This window comes from Pyrus communis, chromosome 1 (assembly GCF_963583255.1).
Source record: "Pyrus communis chromosome 1, drPyrComm1.1, whole genome shotgun sequence".
Taxonomy (NCBI): domain Eukaryota; kingdom Viridiplantae; phylum Streptophyta; class Magnoliopsida; order Rosales; family Rosaceae; genus Pyrus; species Pyrus communis.
The window spans coordinates 19,773,624-19,795,983 of record NC_084803.1 but is presented as its reverse complement, the minus strand read 5'-3'; the positions used below and the strand labels follow the sequence as shown (position 1 = coordinate 19,795,983).

The 22,360-nt window shown below is 37.3% G+C and overlaps 1 protein-coding gene and 1 long non-coding RNA gene across 4 annotated transcripts; both read left to right on the top strand.

Annotated features, from left to right (window-relative positions):
* The first annotated feature begins 1,826 nt into the window (after positions 1-1,826).
* LOC137733419 (uncharacterized) lies at positions 1,827-4,064 on the top strand. Of its 3 annotated transcripts, XR_011068472.1 has the most exons (5): positions 1,827-1,962; positions 2,083-2,151; positions 3,224-3,296; positions 3,571-3,655; positions 3,883-4,064. It is a non-coding gene; the product is annotated as an uncharacterized lncRNA (long non-coding RNA). The 3 variants fall into 3 exon arrangements; XR_011068470.1 differs by lacking the exon at positions 3,883-4,064 and having other exon boundaries at positions 3,224-3,292; positions 3,564-3,860; XR_011068471.1 differs by lacking the exon at positions 3,883-4,064 and having other exon boundaries at positions 3,571-3,851.
* A 6,686-nt stretch (positions 4,065-10,750) lies between these two features.
* On the top strand, positions 10,751-14,848 carry LOC137720416 (uncharacterized). The gene has a single exon (XM_068459521.1). It carries the CDS (start codon positions 10,751-10,753, stop codon positions 14,846-14,848), a length of 4,098 nt encoding a protein of 1,365 aa, XP_068315622.1.
* The last annotated feature ends 7,512 nt before the right edge of the window (positions 14,849-22,360 follow it).

Here is a 22,360-nt window from a genome sequence, read left to right as displayed (position 1 = left end):
TCGCGCGGGCATTTTTGCTAGTTATATATACTAAAACACAGTTGGGTTCTGGCACTGTTTAGCAATAGTAAAAGGGCGGAAATGCCCCTGATTTTTTGTTTGCTTAGCCGTTTTGCTGCTGCTTTGCACAGTTAAATATCTGTTATGCCCCTGATTGCCACGCGTTGATCATCCTTTGTCTGTGTGGTTTGATTCCGTCACAGCGAATGGACGACGTTTCCCTTCTAGCCCACGCGTCCATCATCGATGGCCCTTTCAGTTCGACTTCTTCCCAATTTCGCTTCTCTCGCCATTCTCACCTTTTGGGTATTTTGGAACCTAGGTTTTTTTCTCTCCCGCATTGCCGTTTTACTTGCTGTTTAGCGTTGCCATCTTTCTCCAGATCGGCAGGCCGATAGAACCCGGCAAGGTCAACATGTAGTTCTATGGAATTACCGCCTGTGATCTCAGCCATCTCAGCCATGCTCGCGCCGCCGTCAATTTCGTTGTTTTGTTCAGGTTCGCACATTCAATCTCATTATTTGCATGTTTAATTTAATATTCATGCAATTAATTGTGCTTTCAATTAGTGTGGAAGTTGATATGTTTGATTTTATGCATGTACTTTATTTTTTCTATTTTCTGTTAGAAATTAATTTACTTTTCCTTGGAAATCGTTGAGCTCCTAGAAGTTTTTGCCTTTTTTCTTAATTTGATCGAAATCCATTTCTTACCCACATAACCTAGAGTCTCCTGATGAGTTTTTCGTCGTTCTCAGTGTGTCTGATTTAATTTATTTATTTATTTTTGGTTGTTTTCGATTTACAGATGGATTGTGTTTAAATTTTCTTTTTATAATTTTGGGGGTTTTGTTTATGTGCTCGGATTCTGTGTGTGGCTGTCTGATTTCGTTCTTTTTTTGCTTTCAGCAAACGCTGGTGTTCTTATTTTGGGGTTTTGCTGAGGGTATATAATTTGTTGAAATATTTAGTTTTTAATACATTAACAATTTTGCTGGGTCAGTTTTTGTTACTGACTGTTTTTTCTTTTTGTTCCTTTTTTTTTTTTTTTTTTTTTTTTTTTTTTTTCCTTTTGATCTCCTTCTATTTGAGTGGTATACTGGTATACAATTTATTGTCCTAAATTCACAATCTTACACTTCACAAATTTCACTGCCCAACCTATACTCAGGTAATCAGTTCGAAGTTGGACTATTTTAACCCTTTCAGTTTTTAGACTCTATAATGTTAAATCCAGTGTTTTATTTTGATTCTACATTCATTTTGATTTTACTTTTGACGTTCAGTCTACGTTCATTTTGATTGAGTTGTTTTACGGATTTTGTGGGAGGACTCCTTTTGGAATTGCCGAATGCTGTTATTTGTCGAGTGGATGCCTTGGAAGTAGAGTTAATTCCTACTAAAAAGGTATAGAAGCTTAGCTAGACCTTGATTATCATGTAATGAAGTAAATAACCATAAAAGTAGCTTCACTATGGGCTGTAGTCATCTGCCACACCTTTCCATGACTCTTATATACCTTTGAAATTGAATTTGGGTTTTGATTATTTCAATTAGTTTCTCTGGTTTATATTTCAAGGTCAACCGGTTTTGTATAATTGCTTTTTTCTTGGTGAGTACCTAAACGTTTACACTTTCAGTTTAACAGAAAATGATAAATTGAGACAAACTTGAAACCTAATAAATCAATATTAGCAAACCCATAAACTTATTTCGTGACTATCACAATATTCTTTCAATATTCTACGTTTTGCTTACAATTCTGTTCTCTCTAGGATGTTTAAGTGCATTTTTGGTTTTTAAGTTTCGCCGCCAAATACCAACTGTGTGATTGTGTTTTCTAACCCCTATGTTCTCAATAATGTTAATGTATTTTTATACCATTTTTACATCTTTCAAACACAATGTTTAATACAATTTTCAAATCCGCAGTCATTTCAAACTCGGATTCAGCCAGCCTGTGGTAAGCCTTTATTTTTCAATTGCTTTCATTTGTTTATATGTGAATCAATAACTTTTTGGCAAATAATGAATGTCGCAATTACTGATAAATTGATTCTTTGTTTGAAAACTTGAACCGTAGATCTGTGCAAAATATGCATATATGGATCAGTGCCATGGACTCTTCTCAACCTATGGACCTCAAATCTCAGTGCGTCTTCCATCATTTCTCCAACCTCACTATATATGGAACTATTACATTTGCAATCATATTAATTCCTTGAACACAATATTTATATTTCTCTGTAGCCTGCTAATTTTGGAATATATTATCGTTTCCTTACTGGTACATGAAAATGAAAATATAAAAATACAACCGGTTTAAGAAGCTAATCTCTTTTAATGTTCTTGGTTGTCTACAATAATTTTTAGTTATGTGAACTAGAAACCATGTGTGATTTAACTTGCAAAGTTTCTCTTATCACCCCTCTGGATAGTTTTGTGAACGAAAATAAGCATGTCTCTGTTTGTCTTTGAGTTTTCTCGTCGGAACAATGTCAAGACAAGTAGAAAATCCGTTTCTCTACAAAAGAGGCAGTTGTCACTGGTAATCTAGGGAAAATAATTCAGTCAAAGATGAAAATAAAATTATTAAAGTAAATAATGAACCTTATATAATTTGTTTCTAATCTTTGAATAATTATTGTTGTGTCATCCTGAGAGCACGATTGGTGCAGCTCAAATGGATCTGTACCAGAGCATCTTGCGCAATAGTATGGTGGCTCTGCAGCTCACAACACTCTATGTTCTTATTTTATTTTTGGGTTAGAGCATCCATATATTATCAGTTGCTAGATGTCATGATCAATCCCTATATTATATGTGAAATAAAAAAAAGAAGGAACACTCTATAACTCCAATCAGATGTCCACTGAAAAGAAAAGAAATCACATTATAGACGAATACGTGTTAAAATTGTGTTGAAATAGAAAGATGAATAGAATGTTTCTGATAGAGATTACCCATGATAACAAAATGGTCATGCACTATTTAATGGTTGTCAAGGTTGGATCTTTGTCTTAGTGAATAACAGTACATCTTATATCAGGGAAAAACACTAAGATCTGATACACTATCAATTTCGTATGACAGGAGAAATAAAAGCTTTAGAACGCATTCCTTTTTTTTTTTTTTTTTTTTTTTTTTCATGTTTCAGTTTGTTTTTCAAATCAGTTGTCAATGCTATATGCTTTTTACTAACATATGTTTTTTGTTTTTAATAGTATACGAACATAAAAAAAAGCCTCCAAGCCTCCAAACCTCCAAAGACAGTAGCAAGATCTTTGTTGATGGTAAGCTATTATTCTCTGAGAGCTGTTTCTTTTTGTTTATTTCACATGTGTGGCTATTTATTGAAATTTGATTTGTCAAGAACTGGAGATGGTCTCGATTTTAAGGTTAAAATTGAATCATCCATGATTTTAAAATAATGGTATTTTTATTAAACCTATAACGATGGACGCATAGGTTATACATGCGGATTGTCACATTATTGTAGTTTTCAATTGATTTATAGTAGGCAGTCTTAACTCTTCGTCTATGTACCAATTTTTTTTATTTTAGTGCTCAGAAGTTACAGAGAAGCTTATTTGTTGGAGATTAGAAGAGTAAAACTTACCAATGCGGTACCGCTGAAAGTGGTAATTGCTAATCAGGTGTCCACTCTTTTTTCCACATACTTTGGTTCAAAAGCAATATCATTTGAATGATGAAACATTAAGTTAGCATCTCAAGTGAATTGTATTTGCCACTTCTCTTTTGAATGAATTTTAAGATCAGCTCCAGTCCATGTTTGTTTAACAATATTGTATCATTCATTATATAGTTTCACAAAGATCGTGCATAATTCTTGCTGAACTTGGTTTGGTTTTCTTTTGTTTAGGGATAGAGTGTGCGAATCATAGTTTGACCAAGTCTTGAATGATGAATTGAGCCAGATCATTGAGGTCTCTTTGTCAAGTTAAATTTTCATTCGACTTTTGATTTGTAATGCTCGGTTCTTCACTCAAACATTGCTTATGAAGTGAACGAATTTGCATAAGTTTGAATACATTTCCAATCCCACAGCAACGCGTGGGCACCGTTGCTAGTCTTTAAACTAATAGTAAAACTCACATCAGATGATCAGACTCTTTCAGAGGATGGCTTTATTCCCTAGGAATTTAGTTTCCCAATAACAAATAAGCTGCAGTAACTGTGACATAATGCACACCCCATGTTTGTTAATCCCTAATATGCGAGAGAGTGATCTAGCAAGCAAAACCATGTTGTTCTTCGTCAAGAAGCCGATTTATCAAGTTAAATAACATCTCGACTGCTACTATTGTAGCATACAGCATCTTAAACAGATATGCAAATTTGAAATGCATAAGTTATATTTATCTCTCCTGTTTTATATTTTTAAAAGATGTAAATATAAGTTTTATTCTAATTTTTTCTCTCACTACTAGAAATTTGGCTATAAGCCACCCTTTTCATTGGCCACCAAACACCCACTAAACTAGAGAGTGTGGCCTATGTAGAGAACTCAATTGTAACAATGGCCACCAATATTGCATTGGTGCCTTTCCTGCAGTGCCATCCTAATTCACATTGGTGGCAAGTTGCAAAATAATATTAAAAAAAATAAAAGGATGCCCTGTGTGGGCACCCAGATTTGAATAGGAATATTTCCTTTTATTTTTATTTTTTGTTTGGGTGAGGAAACAAATTGTAAGATCCTTGATATAAGAATATACTACAAATTTGCATAACTGATCTTTTATACAATTTTGAACAAATGTTGGGACTCAGAACTTTGAAAAGTGTTTGAATCACTCTGTTTCCAAAGAGCTTAATCATGTCATGCCAATCTCTCTCTAGCGATCAAACCATTGTCTCTGCAGGTAGGATGTTTGAGCTAGGTTTCTTCAAACCAGGTCATCTTTCAAACTACTATATAGGTATATGGTACTCTAAGCAAGTAGTATCTGAGAGGACTATTGTTTGGATAGCAAATAGGGAAATACCAGTCAAAGGCGGCAGCAGCAGCCAGAGCAGATGATGATGCCGCGATGGGGGTTCAAACTAAACAGCAAAAAATTAGAGAGAATTGAAGCAAAGAAATACCCAAAAAATTACATTCACATATCCCAAAACAATATAAAAAAAAAAAATGGAACAGAATTCTGGAAGAAGATGAACAAATCGATGCAAAACTCTGCTGCACTGAATAAAATCAAAGGCAAGTCCTGATCGCCAAATTTCTAGCGCAAAGAGCTGATCGCTAGAAAGAAATACAAAAACACATTATTACTGAAGTTTTACTTGCAACTCATTAGCATAGGACCATGCAGATGGCTCTAGATTTTTACACAAATCTGGAGGGCACCAACCATATGCTTAAAGGAACTTTGATTTGTTAGCATAACTACCTGCTAAGCAAAACTTGAGCATATTGATAAACCAGAAATTTAAACACGTAAACGGCCAGATTGCAAGCACGAGACTTCCATACCTCAAACCGAAGGCGACGTGCTGTCTAGCAATCCAAACCTTGATCCTTGATAAATTGAACTTCCTTCTTTGATCTAGCAATCCAAAAATAGATAAATTAGGCAGCATGTCATATCAATATAACACCTCTATACGTACACACACATACCAAAACAGCCTACATTCAAATTTGCATCATATCCTTGTTTCTAACTCTCTGGGGAATTTTCACAAACACCCAATAGACAAGATTTGCTTCAATATAAAAGAAATTTGATTTAGTCAGTGATCTCAATTGCATGTATATCTGAACGACCATGCTTGCTAGTCAGTCATGTTATAGGATGTATTTAACACTTACCAAGCGGTTCCAAAACAACATCCTACATACATATTATGTTGCCAAACTATGAATCAAGACCGAACTTTCCTACTTTGGTAATGTAATCTCCTAGTCTAGTTACGATTTGGTTCTTGTATTTTGACCTGAAAACAATTTTGGTCCCCTAGAAGTTGCTAATGGCTCTCGAATTATAACTGGAAAAACACTCAGACACATCTATGAAAAATTAAAAATCGAGGCACCAAAGCATGAGAACAAAGAAACCAAAATAGTTAAATTTACCCTTTTATATCATACATACCATTAAAAATTTGTTTAGAGATAAAAATGGTAGTCATAGTAGAGAATCCAACCTGACCAAAGAAAGTGGATTTCCTCACTTTCTAGTGCTAATATATTTACCGTGCTTGAGACTACAAAAGCTTTATAAAAGCAGTTGTTTCTTTTTTAATTTATCCATCAAAAGCATTGCAACTGCAGATCTTGGGAATTTCCAAGCAAGAGATAAAATGTGATAGTTGTGGTTAAGGAGAAAATCACCCTCTTCACCTTAATTTTTTAGAAGAACCCTCTTCACCTTAGTTTCACCCACAACCTTCCAAGGCTTCCATTCTTCTCGGCCCAGGTTGGAAACAACCTTGATTCACCTTCCTCGTCCCCAATCTTGGACATGCATATAGAAAATGGAATTAAAATTTGAAATCTAGAATCGATCCAAAAACTGAAAGTTTTTATTTTGAGAAATCACTTACACTAGGGAACATCCACGAGGAGAGGATCATTTTTACCTCTTGGTTGCGGTCCAATTCAGGCAGACTTCGCCGAAAATTGGTCGGAATACCCATGGTCACGGTTTCTTAGATCTGAAATTGAGAAAATTCGGCTATAAATTTGGAGAAACTAACTTGAGGGTTGGAAAGAGGAAGGGAAGAGGATTCTGGAGGTATAGTTTGACGCTCGTTGGTGACTAGAGGACAGAGCCGCTGCTGCATGAAAGAGAAAAGTACACGGGAGGGAGGAGAGAGAGAATGAAGGAGGAAGCGAGCGGAGGTTTTTTTTATTTGTTTTATTGGTGTTCAATAAATTGTATTGGTGCCCAGTTAATCACAAATGCAGAAAAAAAATATTTTTAAGAAATAAAGCTATTTAACAGCCACCAATCATTGGTGTCTCAATGTTGAAGGCCACCCGTATCAGTGGCATCCCACTGTAAAGCCACCAAAAAATAGTAAGAGTAGCAGCTTTATATCTATGGCCACCAATTGCAAAAAGTGCAAAAAAATGATGTGCAATGAGCATAATTCTAGTAGTGTCTCATCAATTGACGGGGGTCTACATTCTAAATATGTAAAAAAAAAAAGTTATGTAATTTTATATTTTTAGGCCAAAATGATTATTTTACATTCCGTTTATTGACGAGATTTTCAACCCAACAAAAAATGTAAAATGTACCTACATTTTGCATCTCTATTAAAAATGCTATTAATTAGAGTATTAAATTAATTAATTAAATTAAGGAGTAGGTGTTCTGAGTTACGTCATGGGGGATGGGTTGTTGTGACTTTTTGCTCACGGGGTCGAGTCGACTACTTCACTTATCGAAGCTTGACCACTTCATTTGCATATCCCTCACTCCAATGCAATGCTTTGACCTTCAACTTCAATCTTCATGCTAAAAAGCGTAATTTATAAGTGAAAAAGCACGTGCTATTACAGCTTAGATTAGCATTTCTATTGGATTCACATTCAACTGGGTTGGTTATTAAATTGCCAGGTATTGAACAAAAAAAAAAAATACAAAATAAAAAAAAAAAAAAATTGCCAGGTACATTCTTGCATCTTATTATTCTTAATATCTTATCATGTAATTTGGTTTGATGATCGAAACTGCTTTGTCTTTGAGTCGAACTTAGTGTTGACACAAACTCGAGTTATTATATGTTGATAGAGTGAATTTAACATTAAGAAACCATGCATGTATTTATATCGAGTTATGTTACTTCTTATATTGTTAATTGAGTGACATGAAGTACGTTTGACACAAATGACAAACCCGAGTTATTGTATTAGGATAGGTTAACTCACGTGCCACCACGTCGTTCAATATATATTGTTCACATGTTAGGCTCAAATGAACTTACATGTGAAGAGATATATTAAGAGCGTGAAACTTAGATTAGAGAGTTAAGAGACATTTCCATGTACGAGTTAGACTACTCTACGTATTATCAATTAATTTTATAATAAAACCTCAATTCCTTTATTATATTGTTAATAAATGGATACAAGTGACTTCTGATTTTGTTAATATTTTGTAGAAATAATCTTTGAGGAATTACACCAAAATTGAATGATTTTTTATTTAAACTTTTACTATTATTAAGGACTAAGAGAAGATGGAGAGTTCAAAATTATTACAATAATTTAGGAAATGAGAAAGTTTCAAACCTATATAGCTCATGGGTAAAAACTCAACATCTTATTTACTAAGATATTGTATGAATAACAAAGAACGTTGTAGAATGAAAAAAAGAAAAAGTAGCATTGATATATAAAAGATCAAGGTACAAAAGGACACCATCAACAATTCTCTTTTATGTTTAATAATGTGCAAAGCATCACTCAATAGAATAATTCAAGTGCTGTTTAGTCAAATTTACTGTAAAGTAATGAGCAAGAAGTGGTTTACGATTCGACTAAAAAAAAAAAAAAAGAAGTGGTTTACAAAGGCAGGCAAAGAAGCAAGGACAAGAGTTCTCGTTCCTGGAGCGGCCTCCCAGACTTTCTTTCGTTTCTCGTTCCTCAGCATCCGCGGCCTTCTCAGCTATCTCCGATCGATCGCCGAGCCCGATTCCACCATCAACCTCTTCTCGCTGACGCAACCGCTCCTCGAGCTTCAAGTCTGTTCAGTGATCTGCTCCACCGCGGCTTCCGAGTCTGATCCCACCTGCAATCTCTTCTCTCAGACGCAACCGCTCCTCGAGCTTCAAGCTTTTGCAGTGATCTGCTCCACCGCGGCTTCCGCTAATTCCGCCATCTGAGATCTGATTCGTACTGATACTGCCGATTGAACAGTGAACACAGTTATTGTTGTAGCCTCGTGAGTGCCTTCTGCGGTGGCGAATCTTGGTCCTAATTTTATTTTCTCTGCTCCTGGTCTACCGGGTAGCAGAGAAAAACTTGAATCGATTGGTATGAAACGATTTCGTACTGACAACCAGCTTGAGCGAGAGGTGTCCACGATGGATCCTGCGACCACCTCTCCTCTGGAACCACTCCCAAAAATGGACTTCAAGGCCAAATTGATGGGTCTTGTAGATGCTAACCCACGGATGGAAGGGTTTCCAGGTGAGGAGACTGACCAATTTAAAATTGGAGATGGGGATTTTGAAACCTATGAGGAAACACTTGGACCTTGCATAAAGTTCACTGATTCTGTCAAGTCTCGACTACTTCGTCCATGGCGAAATGCCATTATTATCAAGATCATGGGTAAGTCTCATACTCACAATTTCGTCCTTGGCCGTTTACAACAACGGTGGAGCACGATACAAGGGCGTTTCTCGCTAATCGATTTGGAAAATAATTTCTTTATTGTGAAATTTGTTCTAGAAAGTGATATGAAGAATATTTTGTGCGGAGGACCTTGGATTATTGCAGGACAATATTTGGTTATGCAAAAATGGAGAGCTGGGTTTGACCCTCATAGTGAGTCGATCAACCGTATGGCTGTCTGGGTGAGAATTGTTGGGCTACATGTTGAGTGGTTCAATCCGGAAGCCATGAAAAGAATTGGGGACCTCATTGGCACAACTCTTCGTGTAGATGCGCACACTGCCTCACAAGTTAGAGGTAAATATGCTAGAGTTTGTGTTGAATTGGACTTAACAAAGTCCCTAATTGCTAATGTCAAAGTTGAAAAATGTTGGTATGTTGTGGAGTATGAGGGTCTTCACCTTGTTTGTTTCAACTGTGGTTGCTATGGTCATCGTCGTGAACAGTGTCCTTCTTTGATTAGGAAACAAGCTACAATTCCTGTTCCAGATGCAGAGACCATCCAACCTATGGATGAGGGGTCAGTTCAAGACCAAGTTAGGAGCTCAAATGGTGGTAAATCAGAGAAGAGTTGCCTTACTGAGGCTGGGAAGGATATGAAGATTCATGATTCTGCCTTGATTGGGCCCTGGAGTATTGTGACATATAATCGTCGGACCAAGCCAACCAATAATTATGAGTTGGGCCAAAATGCCAGGAAGTTGAGTAATTCTGGCTCAAGATTCTGTCCCCTACATTTAGAGGATGTTGATCCGAATACTATTGATAAAGCTAAGTCTGTACATGGCAAGGAACATATATTGGAGAATACCATGGGATTTGAAAAGAAGAAACAAACAAGAGGCAGACCTAGGAAGGCTCTAGGGGACAGCTCTAACAAGGAGAAAGGAGGCTCTAGTGGTTTTAGTATGGGGGCGGCTAGTGCCAAATTAAATCTTGGAAACACCTCGTCCCCGAAGCCAAAATCCTCTCTGAGGAAAACCAATGCCAAGTCTAAGATTGCCACAAATTCTTCCAACGGCGTTCAAGTTGATGGCATGGACATTCAAGAAAGTGAGTTGGGGGGCTTTAACTTTAATATTGCTGATCCTCAAGCTGCCAATGACGCAGCAGACAAAAGTACTCAAATTTATGGGCATGAACCACCGGATATTGATAAAAATGTTACGGATATGTCGGTTGGGAACTTGCTGGAGAATGGAAGACATGTTAATGATGGCTTTGTGTCTGTAGAGAGAGATAGGCTTCAAGAAGCCATGATTGATGTTCAAGCTGGTGTGGTGGGTGCCACCTCTACTCTGGTAGAGGCGCCAATATCCTCATCTTGATTGGGTCCATAACTCAGGTATTCCCTATCCTTATTGATTTTATGATGATTATGGTCTGGAATGTAAGAGGTGCTGGAGGGAAACCTTTCTCTGTTACTGCTAAAGATCTCGTCAGATTGAACAAAGTGAATATTTTTGCTATCTTGGAACCCATGATCAGTGGGGAGAGGGCAATTGAAGTCATAAAAGGTTTGGGTTTTTCAAATTATTATGTTGTTGATGCCAATGGTTTCTCTGGTGGTGTTTGGCTTTTATGGAATAATGAGGTTGTGAAACTGACTGTTGTGGCTTGCTCCTCCCAAACAATCACAGCTGTTGTAATGGATGGACAGATTCAGTGGATGCTAACGGTGGTGTATGCCTCTCCTTGCCCCCGGGTGAGGAGTCACTTATGGCCTTATCTTGATGGTGTTTCTGCAGCTTCTAACTTGCCTTGGCTTATTGCAGGGGATTTTAATGAATTGATTCATAGTTCAGAGAAAAAGGGGGGTAGGCCTGTTAATAAAAATAGTGGTCTTGGTAATTGGAGCTCTAGGAATAGCTTGGTGGACCTTGGGTTCATTGGTGCTAAATTTACTTGGAGCAAGAAAAATGAGCATGGTGAAATCGTCTGGGAAAGACTTGATAGAGGCCTTTGCAACATAGCTTGGAGACACCTCTTCTCTGAGGCATATGTTAGACATCTTGCCAAAGTGAAATCTGATCATTGCCCCTTGCTTATTGGCCTTCATTCCAAGCATATTCCTAACCCTGATTTGAAAGCTTTCAGATTCCAAGCTATGTGGATGCTTCACCCGGATTTTGAATCCTTTGTTAATGATACTTGGAGTAGTGTTCAAGGTGATGCTAGTTGCAAAACTACCATTCTTTCTTCTGAGCTTCAAAGTTGGAACCACAATGTCTTTGGATGTATTTTTCAAAAGAAAAGAAGGCTCTTAGCTCGTATATGCGGAATCCAAAAGGCTCTTTGCATTTGCCATGTGCCGTATCTGTTTGATTTAGAAAAACAGCTCACCAATGAGTATAGTACTATCCTTGAGCAAGAAGAACTCTTTTGGCTTCAAAAATCAAGAAATACTTGGCTTAGGGAGGGAGATAAAAATACCAAGTTCTTCCATCTCTCTGCGGTGGTGCGAAGAAGGAAAAATAAACTTGAAGGCCTCAATAATTCTAAAGGAGTGTGGACAGATGATAAAGAGAATTTAAAGTCGATTGTTGTCAACTATTTCAAAGATCTCTTCTCCTTTCGCATAACGACGTCAACTATGGAGAATCTGCCTCACATGTTCCCGTGTCTTATTGGTGAAGATTTACTTGTTCTAAATGGGGATGTCACCGATGATGAGATTAAAGCTTGTATGTTTGCTATTGGTGGGCTCAAAGCACCTGGACCTGATGGTATCCCTGCTAGATTCTATCAAAAATTTTGGCATCTCTGTGGCAAGGATGTTTATGATATGGTTAAGGTTTGTTTCAATACAGCTCAACTCCCTGACAACATTAATAACACCTTCATCTCGTTGATTCCTAAGGTTGATAACCCTACAAGCATGACACAGTTGAGGCCTATCAGTCTGTGTTCTACGCTCTACAAGGTCATCTCTAAAATTTTGGTGGGTAAATTGAGGCCGTTTCTCCATAAACTTGTTAGCCCAACTCAAGTGAGCTTCGTCCCGGGTAGGCAAATTATTGATAATGTCATTGTTGCTCAAGAAATCCTCCATAAGTACAGAAACACCAAAGGTAAAAAAGGGTTCATTGCTTGGAAAATTGATCTTTCCAAAGCTTATGATCGTCTTCAGTGGAGTTTTATTAGAGAAGTTCTATGGGAGATTGGGCTAAGAGGGAAAATTTTGGAACTCATCATGCAATGCGTTACCACAGTCAATTACCAAGCCATTGTTAATGGTGAGCTCACTGATTCTTTCTCCCCTCAATGTGGAATCAGACAGGGAGATCCTCTTTCTCCCTATTTATTTGTGCTTTGCATGGAAAAACTATCTCATATCATTAATGGTTGCATCACTACTAAGAAATGGAAGCCAGTTAAGCTATCTAGCAATGGGCCTCCTGTCTCTCATCTCTTTTTTGCAGATGATCTTATTTTGTTTGCGGAAGCCTCCTCAACTCAAGCCAGATTACTGAAGGATTGTCTTGATATTTTTTGTGCCGTGTCTGGTCAACAGGTGAATTTTGATAAATCTTGTATTTACTGTTCTCCTAATATCTCTCGAAGTAAGGCTATTGAAATTGCCAACATCTGTGGTTCTCCTCTCACTTCTGATCTAGGACACTACTTGGGTGTTCCGTTACTACATTCTAGAGTCAATAAAGAGACGTATGGAAACATTGTGGAAAAAGTTCAACGACGACTTTCTGCATGGAAGAGCAATACTCTCTCTATGGCAGGTAGGCTTGTCTACATACAATCAGTTGCCTCAGCTATTCCAATCTACTCAATGCAATCTACTCGCCTCCCAGTTTCCATATGTGATAAACTTGATAAGTTGAACAGGAATTTCTTATGGGGTCACACTGAGGATAATTCCAAGGTTCACCTTGTTAAGTGGGAGACAGTATCCACGCCTAAATTTATGGGTGGTTTAGGCTTGAAAGATACTCATTTTATGAACCAAGCCCTCCTTGCTAAAACTGGTTGGAAACTTATGCAAAGAGACCCGGGCCTTTGGGCTCAAGTTTTGAAAGGAAAATATCTCAAACACTACGACATGGTGGGTGCTTGCTCTGCTAAGTTCACTAATTGTTCTCATACTTGGCGTGGAATCCTCTTTGGTGCCCAAATCCTCCCTAATGGTATGAGATGGAGAGTCGGAACTGGAAACCAAATTCATTTTTGGACAGACAACTGGCTTGAGAGTGGCGTTCTTGAAAATTTTGCTACCATCCCTCTTTCAGCTGACATGCTTGAATGGACTGTTGAAGACTTTCTTACTGATGATGGTTGGAATGTAGACTTGTTATATTCCTGCCTTCCTCCTGATATTGTGGAACATATTTTCAGTTTACATGTTGGAACTGCGAATCATAGGGATGATAAGGTAATTTGGAGCCTCACTAAATCTGGAACCTTCTCCGTGAAAACTGCTTATCTCTCTCTCTTTGGCGATGATGATATCATTCCTTGGAATTGGAATTTCATTTGGAAACTCAAGCTCCCACCCAAATTAGTGACTTTTCTTTGGACTATCGGCCATGGGAAAATTCTCACCAATGTGCAGAGAGCTAGAAGAGGATTTACTAATAACCCGTGTTGCCCAATCTGCCCTAATATTGAGGAATCAATGGATCATATTTTCAGGTCTTGTAGGCATTCCCCTTCCTTTTGGAACGGTGTTGGAATCCCTTCTGAAGTTGCCCATTCCTTTGCTCTTGATTTCCAGAGTTGGATGGCCATAAACCTTAGGTCACATTGTTCTACCATTCATGGGTTACCCTGGAATCTAATCTTTGCTTCAACTCTCTGGTATTGCTGGAAAGGGAGGAACAATCTTGTCTTCAATGAGGGTCAACAACCGCCTGTCTTACCCCAGAAGTTCATTTTTCAATTTGCAAGGGATTGGTATAATGCCAACAAGTGCTCTTCTAGTAAGCCTCCTAGACAAATCATCTCAATCCATTGGATCCACCCGCCAATTGGTAGATATAAAATCAATACAGATGGGAGTTGTAAGGACCCATTTAGGCACATAAGTGCTGGAGGTTTGATTCGCAATTCTGAAGGGGATTGGATTAAGGGATTTGCTGCTAATTTGGGCAGAGGAACCATCATGGAAGCTGAGCTTTGGGGTGTTTTCATGGGCCTTTCTATAGCTTGGGATGAGGGATGCAGGGATGTAATCCTTGAATGTGATTCCTGGGATGCTGTTATTTTGATCCAAAAACCTATTTTGGATTCGCACCCGCTCTACAACCTCATTATTGACTGCAAAGAAGCCATCGGAAAAAATTGGAGATGTGAAGTCACTCATATCTATAGAGAAATGAATGCCTCAGCTGATCACATGGCTGACTTGGGTCATGGGCTATCTCTTGGCCTTCATGTTTTTGTTTCTCCTCCTACCACTGCTAGCAATTGTCTAGTTTCTGACTCTATTGGCAGGGCCCTCCCTAGGGCTGTTCTTGTCTGATTTTTTTCTGTTTTGTTTGCCGGGCTTTGCCCTCCCTTGTACCAAAAAAAAAAAGAAGCAAGGACAAAGGCAAAATCCACTGCTCAAGCATCTGAGAGTATCCTACCGCCATACTTTATGGATTGAAGTAGGATTCTCTCTCATTTTTTTTCTTTTTTTTCTTATTTAAACAGTTACGGTTAAATTACATTAACAACTTATATTAATTTTTTATACAAAAAAAAAGGACAAGATAGAAAATATGAATGGAAGAAATGGAAGGAGATAGAAAGAGTATGGAAGAGAATCCTAATCTTTATGGATTAGGGTTTCAAAGGCTCTCTGTTAATTATTGTTAATGGAATTGTTGCGTTGTCCAATCTGGTGATTTATCTGTCCCTCTCAATCAATCAGTTTCCATACTCATCTGAAGTTTAACTGTTTTTCTTACCAAGTGATAAAGTAAATTTTTGACTCTTTTGATGAATTGCATATCATTTTTGTATGAAATGAAGCAAGAGGGTAACTGGAAGAACAAGCATCATTCTTTCTCAATGAAGGGTGAAATCAAGAAATAATTAATGGGGTTTTTTGAAATGGGTCAAAGTAACTAAAAATTGGATTTATTTCAAAAGTCAAAAGTCAACAGTCAAAAGTCACTAAAAATTAGACCTATTTCAAAAGGTAATCTATAAAATTGGATCTATTTCAAATTTTTCCATAATTAATCTTTTATCTTGGGTAGTGCTATTTACAATCTTTTTTACTTTTTACATAGTCTTTTCAACTTTCGAGAATTAGATCGAATGAATTGAACATGATTAATGATAAAAAATTAATAAGGTGTATAAGATATAAAAATAAATGTATAAATAACGCTATCTTTTATTTTTCTCAAAGTTCAGGAACAATTTAAAATCCTTAGCTTGTAAAATATATCATTAATGTGTGTTATTGAGTTGATCATCCTCTTTCCATCGACCTCTCTTCTCACATGGCCTGCTTACACTATTTTTTTTATATACTTCTCTCTTCTTACTTTTTATTTTTTAGTAAATCGATATTTTACACTAAGGGAATAGAAAGTTTGGTTAAGCCACACAATGTGCAGCCTAGTTTGGTATCGAATTCACCATCCACAAGATTCGAACCTAAGACCTCTCACTTCAAAGTGAAGAGGAATACCACTAGACCGTAGTACTAAGTGACTTCTCTCCTTACTTAATATCACGTCACTTCTTTCCTAATTTGTTTCTCTATAATAGTCACTTAGTACTACGGTCTAGTGTTATTCATCTTCACTTGTAAGTGAGAGGTCTTAGGTTCGATTTTCGCCAAAGGCGAATTTGAACCACATTATTGTTAGCCCATTGTGATGCTAAGTCTACCCCTTCCCCTTAGTGTAGATAATATCACTTGTTAAAAATAAAAAAATAAAAATTCTCTCTCTATAATATGATTTATTACAATACTATTTTTTAGAGAGAGGGAGGTAGACAGACTAGGGCAATGAAACCGGTAACATATAAGTTTTTTTTGTTTTAATCAAAAGAACTTGGTAATATGTAAGTTTCTCTCCGAAGCAAGAGTAAATAGACATGGTGAAAAAATTATTGAGGTTGACTTATTGGGGTCAAATAATCTTGTTGTAAACAAAAGATATAAATATATACACTTGAGCTAATTAAGGTTCAAGGAAACTAGACAGAGAAAATGATTCATAGGATACTCTTCTTTATTATAACCCCTCTTTAATTAAGACTTTCGAACAAACATCCTATTTGTTTATTACGAACATCATGCATGCATAGGGTGGGTTTAATGTGGTTACCGTAAATGCTTACACTAACTACCATATTAATTTTTTTGATATGGCAAAATCAAGTACCATTATCATACCAAAATTTCGATATGACATAAAATTTGGTTTGGATGATATGATAATAGTATTGTACCAATTTGCTATTAAGTGTTGTAGTCATATTTAGAATAGGAATGTGATTGTGTAAATCCTAGTGTATGTAAGGATATTCTATGTGCCCATAGCGCCACCACTACATACTAAAACGGGTCCTCATAAAAGAATAGGAATCTATGTTGGTTATGATTCACCATCAATTATTCGCTAGTTAGAGCCATTGACAGGAGATCTCTTTAGCGCACATTTTACGGATTGTCACTTTGATGAGATCATCTTCATGTCATTAGGGGAATATAAGCATGTTAATGTTTCTGTAGAACGTCGTGAATTGTCATGGTATGCTCCCACTATGTCTCATTTAGATCCCTGCATTGCCCAATTTGAAACCGAAGTGCGTCGTATTATAAATCTTCAGAGCATCACTCAAAGCATGCCGAATGCTTTTACTGATCTAGCAAAGGTGACGAGATCACATATACCTGTTGCAAATGCACCTGCAAGGATAGACGTACCTCGAGTACACGGTAATACCTTATAGGAAGGCCGAACTGTCCCCGAGGGTGGGGCGGCAACACCTTCCACGCGGCCCCGTACATTGGTGAATAGCCAATCATCTGATCCTACCCTGAAGCGTGGCATACCCCCTGGTTTAAAGGATTCACAACCCTGAAATAGGAAAACGGCACAGACTAGTGACCCTAACCCTAGTCTGAATTCAACCATTGCTCACTCATTTATTCCAACGCATGAGGTTATTCTAGATTAGAGTGAATTTTTAGATGAGATAACCCGACCCCCCGAGAATCGTGAGATTTCAGGCCACTACGTAGTATTGGATGAGGTTTGGAATCGGAATGAGATGATCGTCAACGATGTATTTGCGTACACAATAACTACTGACATCATGCTTAGTGATGACATTAAACCACGTTCCGTTGATGAATGCCGACATAGAATAGATTGGTCAAACTAGAAACAAACAATCCAGGTCAAACTCGATTCGCTTGCGAAATGTAAGGTGTTTGGGCTTGTAGCTCCTACTCCACCACATGTGAAGTCCGTGTGCTACAAGTGGGTTTTCATGAGGAACCGTAATGAGAAGAATGAAATAATGCGATACAAAGTCCGCCTCGTAGCATAAGGCTTCTTTCAATTCCTTGGGATTGATTACGAGGAGACGTATTCCCCCGTAATGGACGTCATAACATTCCGCTACCTTATTAGTTTGGTAGTTTCCGAAAAACTGAATATGCAGCTTATAGACGTGGTAACTGCGTATCTTTATGGGGATCTAGATACGGAAATCTACTTGAAAGTTCCAGAAGGACTTCCATTAACTGGTTCAAATAGTTATAGACCACGGAACACTCTCATAAGACTTAGGAGATCACTCTACCGATTGAAACAATTCAAGTGGATGTGGTATAACCGTCTGAGTGAATATTTAACAAGTCAGGGTTATGTGAACAACAAACTATGCCCATATGAGTTCATAAAAAAGTCACATTTTGGATTTATGATCGTTTCAGTTTATGTCGACGACATGAACCCTATCAGAACTTTCACAGTGCTTGAGGAAATTGTTGTTCACCTGAAATCAGAATTTGAGATGAAAGATCGTGGAAAAACTCAATATTGTCTCAGCCTGGAGGTCGAGCATTTTTTGGATGGAATCCTAGTACATCAATCGAACTACACCCAAAAGGTGTTGTGATGTTTTAATAAGGATAAAGCGAAGCCTTCGAGTACTTTTATGGTCATTCAGACTCTAGATGCTAAACAAGATATCTTCCGTCCCAAGGAGGATGAGGAAGAGATTTTGAAACCTGAAGTTCCATACCTAAGTGTAATTGGTGTTTTATTGTACTTATCTCAATGCACAAGACCCAACATCTCATTCGCCGTTAATCTTTATGATAGATACAACAATGCGCCCACATGCAAACACTGGAATGGTGTTAAAGACATTTTCCGCTACCTCAAGGGTACAACGGGCTTGGGTTTGTTTTTCACCCACGAATCCTTGAAATGAGCCGCCACCCCTCTCGATCATTAGGTTGATTCTTGCCTCGTTGGACGTTTACCAAGCAAACACTAGTTGCGACTTCTTTGAACCATGCTGAGATCCTCACACTGCATAAAGCATCGTGTGAGTGCTTTTGGTTGACAGCAGTCATGGAACATATTCAAAGCACTAGTGGTCTTACTACTGTCGTTAACTTTCCTACGATGATCTTTGAAGACAATGCAACATGTGTTGAGCAGTTAAAGAATGGATACATCAAGGGAAACAACACCAAACACATAGCACTGAAGTTCTTTTATTCTCACCAGCAACAACAACAACATCGGAAATTGAAGTCAAGCAAATTCGTTCCTAGGACAACTTGGCCAATCTCTTTACCAAGTCATTGCCTAAGTCTACTTTTCAGAAGCTCGTCCAAGGAATTGATATGTGTAAATTATCTGAGTTGAATTGCTTGTAGTTCTCTTATTTGGAAGTTGTGTCTAACTCACGGGAAGTATCTTGAAGCATACTCACTTGATCTTTATGTACTTTTTTTCCCCTACAATTAGGAGTATTTTTCCCACTGGGTTTTTGCTATCTAACGAGGTTTTGATAAGGCACCCATCCTGGGATGATCATACTTCGTTGAATTCACTACTTTTGTCTTGTTTGACGTTTATTTTAGACATTGTGTATACTTCTCACTTTTCTCCTTAGTCTATGGGTTTTCACCTGGTTTAGATTTTACCATAACGAGGTTTTGTGAGTTTTACTACCAATGCATACTTTATTTGTATTAGAGACTTGCATTTGCCCGTTGTGCCGCCGACTTCATCAATTGTTCTACTTTATCTGCTGAAAATCTGATGCGATGTTTTGTTTGAATATTTTCACACTCAAGGGGGAGTGTTGCAGTCATATTTAGAATAGGAATGTGATTGTGTAAATCCTAGTGTATCTAGGGATATCTTGGAATATTCCCCTTAGTAGTTATTATCCTATTCGAGTTGTAATCCTATTAGGGTAAGGATTTAACCTATCATACTACTATAAATAAAGGCACAATGGGGTGATACAACACACACCTCACAATTAAATCTTTCTCTTCTCTCTTTCTCTTGCCGCTGGCCTCTCTCCCTCTCTAATCTTAAATACAGTTCAGTCAAATAGGCTTACAACATTAAGCTATTTTTTAGGGCCCAAGATGTTTTTTTGCTTATTTTTTCATTTGTTAAGCGAGTTGCCCACATATTAAAATGAACCTTAATATCATCTTTAAAATATGAAATAATCTAATATATCTATAACCTGTCATTCAATATTACAGTCTAGTAATATTTCTCTTCACCGGTAAGTAAGAAGTCTTAGGTTCGAATCTCGTGGATGACGAATTCGAAACCAAATTAGGTTGCCCATTGTGTGGCTTAGCCGAACTCCCCTCCTCTTAATGTAAAATATATCGTTGTGCTATATATATATAACCTACAACCAAGACTCATCATTCATCATTATTTCACACACATTTAATTAGTTAAGCCATGCATCAAGAATAAAAGATAAATGTTAGGAATTAGTATTATGTAAATTTACATATAATTATTAAATATAATACATATATGTGTGTGTGTGTGTGTTTCGTACGGTAATATCGTTCATATTGGTTTTGGATATTAATACAATACCAAATATCTTTGGTTTTGGTATAATTACAGTGTCATTACCGTTTGAAACAGAAAAAATGACACAAAATTGGTATGATGCAGTAAAAAATGGCAAAAAATTCCACCCCTGCATGGATGTGTTCAAATGTATCCATAACCCTCTAAATTGTTCAGGTCTTCTTTCCAGTGGTTGTCGTACTCGACTATCAAGAACTCAACAACTTCCAACATTTCGTTGTCTACAAAATAGAAAGTCTACAAACTCGGGCTTTTCCTTGTCTTACTCCTACCCACCGACTACACGTACACAGTTAAAAACACACACACACTTTTACTTCTTTCCGGGTAAGATTATAAAATAAAAAGGAACTTTTATATAAGAACGTCACAATTGCGGGCAGGAAGAGAAAGGAGAAACATGGTCCCGTTCATTGGGGTAAGAAAAGTAGACAGCTGTTGCGTTCGCTTTAAGTAATAAGATCAGATATATATGGAGTCCAAGGTCTAAGTCATGTTTTTTTTACCTTATAGTTAAGGTGGATATTACTCAATTTGTGGGAAGATTAATGTTCCTCACCGACTTCAAAATGGCAAGAACTTTTTCTTCTAATCGGCCGCAAATCGACATAAAACGATATATGTATATAACAAAAGCATACTTGAGAATTCAAACTCACTTATAACGAAACTCAAAACTCATTTAAAGTGAGACTACATAATACAGACAACTTAATCTGAATTAGAGGATTCATGACAAGACAAACAACAAACGTAATCCTAATTAAGAACACCTTGCTACCATGAGGTGCCACCAAATCTAAGCATGAACGTACCATAACCATACAACTTTACCTAGAATAGGCAGACCTACCCAAAATCACCTAAACTTGAGACATCATGTCAAATGTGAACAGAAGACCATCAACACATCACGAACCAAAAACCAGTTGATGCCTTGCCGACCCACAAGAAAATGAAAGTAAAAACTCTAGAAAAATAAGTTAAAGCATCTGAATTTGACCCCAACACATGAAATACATGGGGCAAACCACAAGAGAGAATAGAGATATGGTAGAAGGTAAGGGAGGGATTGCCACCGACTCCATAGTCAAAGGCAGGGACCAGTGGCTGAAGAATGATTTTTAGAGTTTTCTCTCGCTTAGTAATTCACTAATTTTGTAATTACTTGAAATATATTTGAGATACATTTAGAAAGGTTTTGAGAAAGATGACACGCATTCGTATACAAATCAGTGCAGATGATGTAACATGAATATCTCTGGTAGTCAGTCTATTTCCTTCAGCCATCCGGTGGGAGTGAGAGGTTTGGGATATGTTTGGTGTTTCTTCCATCAATCATCCGAATTTACGCCATAAGCTATCCTTCTTCTGACACAACAATAAAATTTCACTATCAGTATCGAAATTAAGCATCCATGGCTGAATTAAAGCACCCAACTCATAATTGGTGAATTCGTAGTTTCAATTCCTACTGAATGCACGCCAATGAGACCCTCCAATAAGTCTATTGGAGTTGACTCTGTTTCAATGGAATCTCATCATCCATTCTAGCTAAAACTTTACTTTGTAGGATTGCACTTCAAAAACCTTTAGAGAAAGAGATGAACTTGCATACGAATATCTTTAAGCCTTCCCTTCCACTTGATGAGAAACTTAAGGTAAGTGATTAATACGTAATCGATCGAACACTATTTGAAAATGAAAATGGCTTTTCTGCTCAGAAATGATTGAGGCTGAAGCACACCCTAGGACCAATGTGAAATACGATATGAAACAACTCGTACGCTACAATGGGTGTTGTCCTTTACCAATCAGAACAACAAGGAATAGCAACTTTGTATCGAGAACCAAATTTTGAGTTCAGTATGGATAAAAGATCGTCCTATTTTATACAACAGCTCTGTAGTGATGAACAATCACGT